Source organism: Musa acuminata, chromosome BXJ3-7 (genome assembly GCF_036884655.1).
Source record: "Musa acuminata AAA Group cultivar baxijiao chromosome BXJ3-7, Cavendish_Baxijiao_AAA, whole genome shotgun sequence".
Lineage (NCBI taxonomy): Eukaryota > Viridiplantae > Streptophyta > Magnoliopsida > Zingiberales > Musaceae > Musa > Musa acuminata.
Genome location: NC_088355.1, coordinates 9,439,528 through 9,446,473, shown reverse-complemented (window position 1 = coordinate 9,446,473; position 6,946 = coordinate 9,439,528). Strand labels below are relative to the sequence as shown.

The 6,946-nt window shown below is 45.9% G+C and overlaps 2 protein-coding genes across 2 annotated transcripts; both read left to right on the top strand.

Moving 5' to 3' along the window:
* LOC103991849 (ankyrin repeat-containing protein At5g02620-like) lies at positions 1-1,163 on the top strand. Its single transcript, XM_065161136.1, has 3 exons — positions 1-179; positions 488-963; positions 1,072-1,163. The coding sequence occupies exons 1-3, from the start codon at positions 1-3 to the stop codon at positions 1,161-1,163; spliced, it is 747 nt and encodes a 248-aa protein (XP_065017208.1).
* A 1,696-nt stretch (positions 1,164-2,859) lies between these two features.
* Positions 2,860-4,681, top strand: LOC135643176 (aspartyl protease family protein 2-like). The gene has a single exon (XM_065159836.1). The coding sequence runs from the start codon at positions 3,010-3,012 to the stop codon at positions 4,381-4,383; it is 1,374 nt and encodes a 457-aa protein (XP_065015908.1). The 5' UTR covers positions 2,860-3,009; the 3' UTR covers positions 4,384-4,681.
* The last annotated feature ends 2,265 nt before the right edge of the window (positions 4,682-6,946 follow it).

Below are 6,946 nucleotides of genomic sequence, written 5' to 3'. Positions count from 1 at the left end.
ATGGACCGCGAACTGTTCGAGGCAGCAACCTCAGGAGACGTAAAGTACGTGCAAGATGCAAGCGGCCCTCTTGTTAGCAAGGTCACGGTCAACGGGAATTCAGTGCTCCACATCGCAGCAAAGCTCGGTCTCTTGGAGCTTGCAGAAGCTGTATGCCGTAAGGAGTTCTCCCTCCTGAGGTTGTCCAACTCTCGAGGAGACACCCCCACTGCACCGTCCGACAGCAGCTGGCCGTGTAGACATTGTGAGACTCTTTGTGGATCACGCGAGGCTTTTTACCTTTGCAAGCGAACGACGAAGAGCTGGGAGTAGGCCTGCCGTGGATGGCGAAAAATCCAGTGGGGCAACCACTCCGGGAGCTCACAGACGCCATGTGTGCATTGCAAATCCAGCTACTGACATCTATAAATCTTGAAGCATTCAAACAAGAGTTCAAAATGGAAAGAGAAAATTGTTATTTTTGTACTTCATGCTTTTAACCTGACAGATATAACAAAAATGAACATGAAGATGCCACCAAAAGCACTCCTTTCCACTTTGCAGCGGCCCACGGTGATACGAGGATGGTACAGCTGCTACTTCGATCCAAACCCTCCGCCGCTTACGTCCAGGATGAAGATGGATTCTCAGCTATCCATGTTGCAGCAAGTGCAGGACATCCGAAAATAATTCAAGAACTACTGAGGCACTGTCCTGATTTCATGGAACACAAGCATAACAAAGGCCGGAACTTTCTACGCGTGACAATCGAGAAGAAAAAGTTAGAGGTGGTAAAGTATGTGCTAAAATCCCCATCACTCGGGGGACTTGTGAACGAACAAGATGATGAAGGAAACACACCCTTACATTTAGCAGTCACCTCACGGAACGAGGACATCATTCGATGTTTATTGTCCAGTGGAAGTGCAGACGCTAACGTCACCAATGACTTGGGATATACTCTTGTCGGCATTGCTTCGTCCCGTATCACAACCGTGTCACAACACGCATCGGTTGAGCATTGGAACTACAAAGGAGTCGAATTAGCTATCGTTTGTGCATCTTATCAATGTTTGTATGGTTCATATGTAGGATTTATGTTGAAAACAAGTTCAAATGCTCGTTTACATATTTCAGTTTCTTTTGAGGAAGCATATCTACTCCATTTATATAGGTTATACTAACATTAGAATTTTCCAATTATCAAAATTATATACATATATATATTTTATATTTATCTTTTTCGGAGTCATTGTCTTCTTTAACTATAAATAACCTTTCCTCACGTCAAATCCCGCAATGATGCAGGAATCAGATCCAAAACTCCAGCGGAGGTAATTCACAGAAAAGACCCTAAAAGAGCTGCTGCCCCCTTATTATTAGTATTTTATCCCTATGTAATCCATCTAATTAGCTGATACTAACATATTTCATCTGGTTCTTCGACTCTTCTTTTTTCTCTTCATTTTTCATCCTTTATTTTCCTCCTTTTTGAATGCTACCCAAAGCGTGTTGTCCGTGATTTTTAAAGCCTACAAAGTGTACGCTGCAGGCAATATGAAATTGGAATGAGTTCTGATCAGGTTTGATTGAGCTACAAGTTATAGAACGTTAAGATTAATGTAGGTTAAGAATTAAGATGTTCAAATTTCTTTTGATCGATTTAACCTTGTGTTTCAGATATATTTTGGATTAGAAATGTTGGGTTAGTTTATAAGAGTATCTTGTCCAACATTAATAATAATAATAATAATAATAATAATATATGTTTTACTAATTTTGAGCCAAATTTGATTATCAAAAAAGGAATATAGATGTTAGGCTAAGTGGGGAAGACAGGATTCAAAAACAATAAAAATTGATCGTATTACATGTATCTTAAAAATTGGATCGAACTGTTAAATTATTCTAAGCAAAATATGGAACCGTTAAATCAAGCCGAAGTATGATACATGATTTGATTTAGTTTTATGATGCAACCTTATTTGTAATGTTTCAACAATAATCTGGTTGTATTTTACTTATAATCTTACAATCATTCTATGGTCCGCTTAATGAGTGTATCCTAAGTTAAATTCTGAAGTCGAGTACTTGTGGGTTTTAGTTTGTCATTGGAAAGCTTACTTGGCTGTCGATGAAATTAAATGTCCACTTCGTGAGACGTCACGTACCAAAACCAACCCCATAATTTTTTCGTACGATCCGAGTCTTTCTCACGTGCCACACAAATAAACGCTGAACGCGGAAGTTGAGGTGTGAGAGGGAGTCTGCGAAGTCCGAATCAGATGGCAGCGGACTTCAAAAAGTATTTCGAATTCTCGAAACAAAAAATCTTTCATAAATTTTCATAAAATAGTCTAATTTCAAAAAAATTCTGTAAAATATTTTTTTCATAAATAACCTTTTTACCATGGTCTCTCGTCGAGCTTATCTTCGCTATCGCTATGCACTATCTCCATCATCATATTTTCTTCTTTTATCTCATTGAATTTATTATGAAAAAATTTGAACGTAATCGTACTAATGAGACGAACAATAATAGATCTAATAGGATAGACATAATGTAAGGACGAGGACGATTATGATGCAAGGACAGTGTCCAATAAATATAAAATAAAATAAAATATTTTTTTATACGATGAAAAATACTCTATAATTTAAAAAAAATTAAGACGCTACGTAAAAATTTATCTATCGGAGCTTTTTTTTTTCGAAAATTCGTCCTAACTTTTATTTGCCATCGATGTTTTTTGAATTTGAACGTGGGCGCGTAATTACTACGTCGTACGTAACAATTGGCCTTCAGATGCCAGATAGCAGGAGCTCCCGCACATGCCATGTGCATTGGGATGCCCCCACCTCCCCTTACGTCCGTCCTCGCACGTAAAACGCATCACGACAGACGTAACATCTCGACAAGGTCCGCACCGACCGAAGCAGCACACTTGGTCTCGCCCTCTCCTTCCCTTCTCCTAAGTTTCACTGTCTCCTCTCGCTAACGTCGTGCCGATCAGAATACAGAATCACACGATGTTCTTTCTCTTTCTGTTGATCTGCTGGTCCTCTTTTAGCTCCGACTCTCGAGCTGCAGACTACGTCAAGCTCCCCGTCTTTCGCCAGTCTCCCTTCCCAACCGCCCGCGAAGCTCTGGCCTTCGACTCTGTCCGTCTCTCTTTCTTTTCCTCCTCTTCCTCCATCTCTAATGTTTCTGCCTCTCATCCTCCTCCTCCCGCGGCGCTCTCGGCTCCCGTGGTGTCCGGCGCGTCGTCCGGCGCCGGCCAGTACTTCGTGGACTTGCATCTCGGCACGCCGCCGCAACGCCTCCGCCTCGTTGCTGACACTGGCAGCGACCTCGTCTGGGCCCGCTGCTCCGCCTGCCGCGACTGCTCTCGCCACCCTCCCGTCACCGCCTTCTTCCCCCGCCACTCCTCGTCCTTCCGCCCGTACCACTGCTACCACCCGGCGTGCCGCCTCGTCCCCCACCCCCGCTCCTCTTCCCACGACGCTGCCCCTCCTTGCCGCCGTCAACCGCTCCACTCCCCCTGTCGCTACCGCTACTCATACGCCGACCGCTCCTCCTCGGCCGGCTTCTTCTCTCGCGACATCGCAACCCTCAACTCCACCTCTGCCGGGTTCCTCCGCCTCCACTCTCTTCCCTTCGGCTGCGCCTTCAACGTCACCTCTCCCGCCGGCTCCGAAGCACCGCGCGGCGTCCTGGGCCTCGGGCGCGGCCCCATCTCTTTCCCGTCCCGCGCTGCCCGCCGGTTCGGCGACGTCTTCTCCTACTGCCTCGTGGACTACACCCTCTCCCCGCCCCCAACCAGCTTCCTCCTCATCGGCGCCGCCGCTCACACCACGCTCGCGCCCAAGAACCTCACCTTCACCCCGCTCCTAACCAACCCGCTCTCACCTACCTTCTACTACGTCCGCGTCCTCGGCGTCTCCGTCGACAGCGAACCCCTCCGCATCGAACCCTCCGTGTGGGCCCTCGACCACGCCACCGGCATCGGCGGCACCGTCGTGGACTCCGGCACCACGCTCTCCTTCGTACCCGAGGCGGCGTACCGCGAGATCGTGCGGGCGATGACGGGGCGCCTACCGCCAGCAGCGATAGTCCGGGGCCCACCAGAGTTCGACCTGTGCGTGAATGCGTCGGCGGAGGCGACTAAGCGCGTCCCGCGGCTGGCGTTCCGGCTGCTGGGCGGGACAGAACTAGCACCGCCGGCGGGGAACTACTTCATCGACGCGGCGGACGGGGTGCGGTGCCTGGCGATGCAGCCGGTGAGTGCAGCCGGGCCGGGCTTCGGGGTCATCGGCAACCTTATGCAGCAGGGCTTCCTCCTCGTCTTCGACCGTCGCGCCCACCGGCTCGGCTTCTCTCGCACTGGCTGTACCGACGCCTAATCAAATTATGATAAGCTGAACCGGTCCGGTTTATTTGGCCTCTTTCTGTGCGCACTTTTGAAGCTCTTTTTTCTCCGGCATCGGTTTTTTTACCATGTAAGGCAATTTAAAATGGCGGAGTGCGGTGGAGAAGAGAACGACGGGATTCGGGAGAGGGTTTTGTTGTGAACTGCAGACCATAGCGAGTGGAGTCACGAGTATGTACTTAAACGGAGGAGCTGTCATCCGTCTGTCATGTTGTCCGAGATCTTTACCACTGTAGCTACAATATAAATCATCATCGTTTTTCTCTCTTCAAGATGAAGCCGGGGAACATTTCGGGGTGGCGAGTGAATGCGATTCGACAGAGGAAACAGGAAGGTGGGCCTGCTCAGTGGGGATGAGTGCTTTGCCTGTCGATGGTCGATGGATAGATTTGCACTTCGTGATGATTGCCTGTCAATAAAGGACGGTAACGCGGTGAGGAAGATGAGTTCCGTGCCTAGTCGCTATCCGCTATCTGTTTGCATTGTTGAAAGCTACTCGACTGCCATCATTTGCTTCGTTCGGCTTCTCTTTTGTTGGCATGTACATGCACCTGTGGGGGCATACGTGTTGCTGTACTCTTTTTGTTCTCTGGGAGAGGTCGGTGACGGAACTCTTCTTGACGTGGTTGCGTATCGTTAGGTTAACGGATCAATGATGTATATACTGACTAATCGGAAACTTATGCCGGCATCTTTAATGAAGCAAATTTAAACTCCACACTTCTTCCGTACATTCGTCTATCTATCTTACCTGACTGTGTACTCATCTCAGATCTGCTCAAAAGATGAGCCAGGGAGGAACCAAATCCCAACTTGAGCTCAAGCGTGTGTTTGACCGCGTAACTCACTTCGTACGAGATTCTATTCAAACATACTCAAACAGGAATTTATTTGCTTTACTTTGATAGTAACGAGATTCATCATAATTTATAGAATTAAATTAGATAAAAACAAATTCTTCCATTAGTACTCTTTCATTTTTTATGATAATATAGAAGATCGTAGAACCAAAATGACACACAGAAATAAAGTTTTAGCGATCATCAATATCTCTATTGCAAACCATTCAACGAATTGCATTGGAATTTTGGAGCTATGCTTTTAATGGACGCTTTAAGATAGACCTAATTAAAAGAAGGTTGTCAGTATTATTTCGCTGATTAACTCTAACGATATAGGAAAACACGGCCAAATGACGTATTGAGTAATTTAATGATCCAAAGACATTGGGGAGAATATGCCTTCGCCTAATGCGCCCAAATTAACCCGACCCAATCTATCTGAACTCGACTACAAATTAAGGTTACATTGGGTTCGGTCGGCTCATTTCACAATGTCATTTGCATGTGCAGACCAACAATTAACTATACAATTTCTTCTTATCCTCTTTTATAAACCAAAACACCCTCATTTTGGTTTTGTTGAACAGTAAATTCTAATTGTCTTGTTGACCGTCGTCGCCATTATCATTGATTCTCTTTGTCATGATCTCAGATTATGCTTTAGGCCCATAAAAATGTTGAGATAGTGTGCCAACAGACGTAAAGCAAATCATGGGAAAGAATGAAAGAGAAATGCACAAAGAATTCAACTAAACCTTGATCGCTCAATCTGTATTGACACCACTTGCAGAATACATACACAGAAAAAAAAAAGTATCAAATGAACTTATCTTAACCTATCACAGATTACATCTCCAAATACAGGATTCAGAGGTAATTTAAGTCGGCTTGATGTTTGAGCAATCGCCATGGTAGTGAGCCTTCATAGCATATCTATCATCTTCCAGCCACTCGCGTACTTCTTCTTTGATTCGAGTTTAGAATGATTATTTAACTTGCTGGTTCTTTTTTAAGCTTCGCTGAGATCTTGCTAAATCTAAAGAAGACCAAGGAAGTATACGGCGTATCTTTCTTGTCCGCAACATGGTCCAACTCCGTCTAGGGTCCACGATCCGCTTCCCAGGAAGTGAACCCTCCACCCAAAGCTCCTCTGAATCATTTCCAGCTCATCTTCCTCATCGGAAGCTGTGTTCGAACAACCAAAAACATCGTCTTTCACAAACTTTGTATTCCCTTTGTTAACTTCTTCAGCAAACTCATTATTTTATGCTGCTGCTGTCTCAAGCTGAGTGCACCCTCTGCTGTTCCGAGCTGTAAACCAGTGGCGTGGTCTCAACGAGGTTGCCTTTCTTCTTGGACTCCGGAGCAGCATGATAGGACGATGATTGACACTTGGCTCGGCACTGCCACTGCACTAAGCTCAATATATTGCATCCAAAAGCCTCCCGTAGGATTCCGTCACTTTGCTTGGCTGAGACGGATTAGATTTCCAAGCCATCCGATTGGTCGACCGTACCGTGAGCACGTGGACTCGACTACTCTGAATCGGCGGGGTTGTTGATTAAGCACTATAAAAAGGTGCAAACTTGTCGGAATTAGAGTAATCAGGTTCTCGCTGTCAAGTGTTACTGCAAAGTCCGATGGTGCCATGATGTTTGCCTATGACCTGCTGCATATAAAATATGCATGGCATCC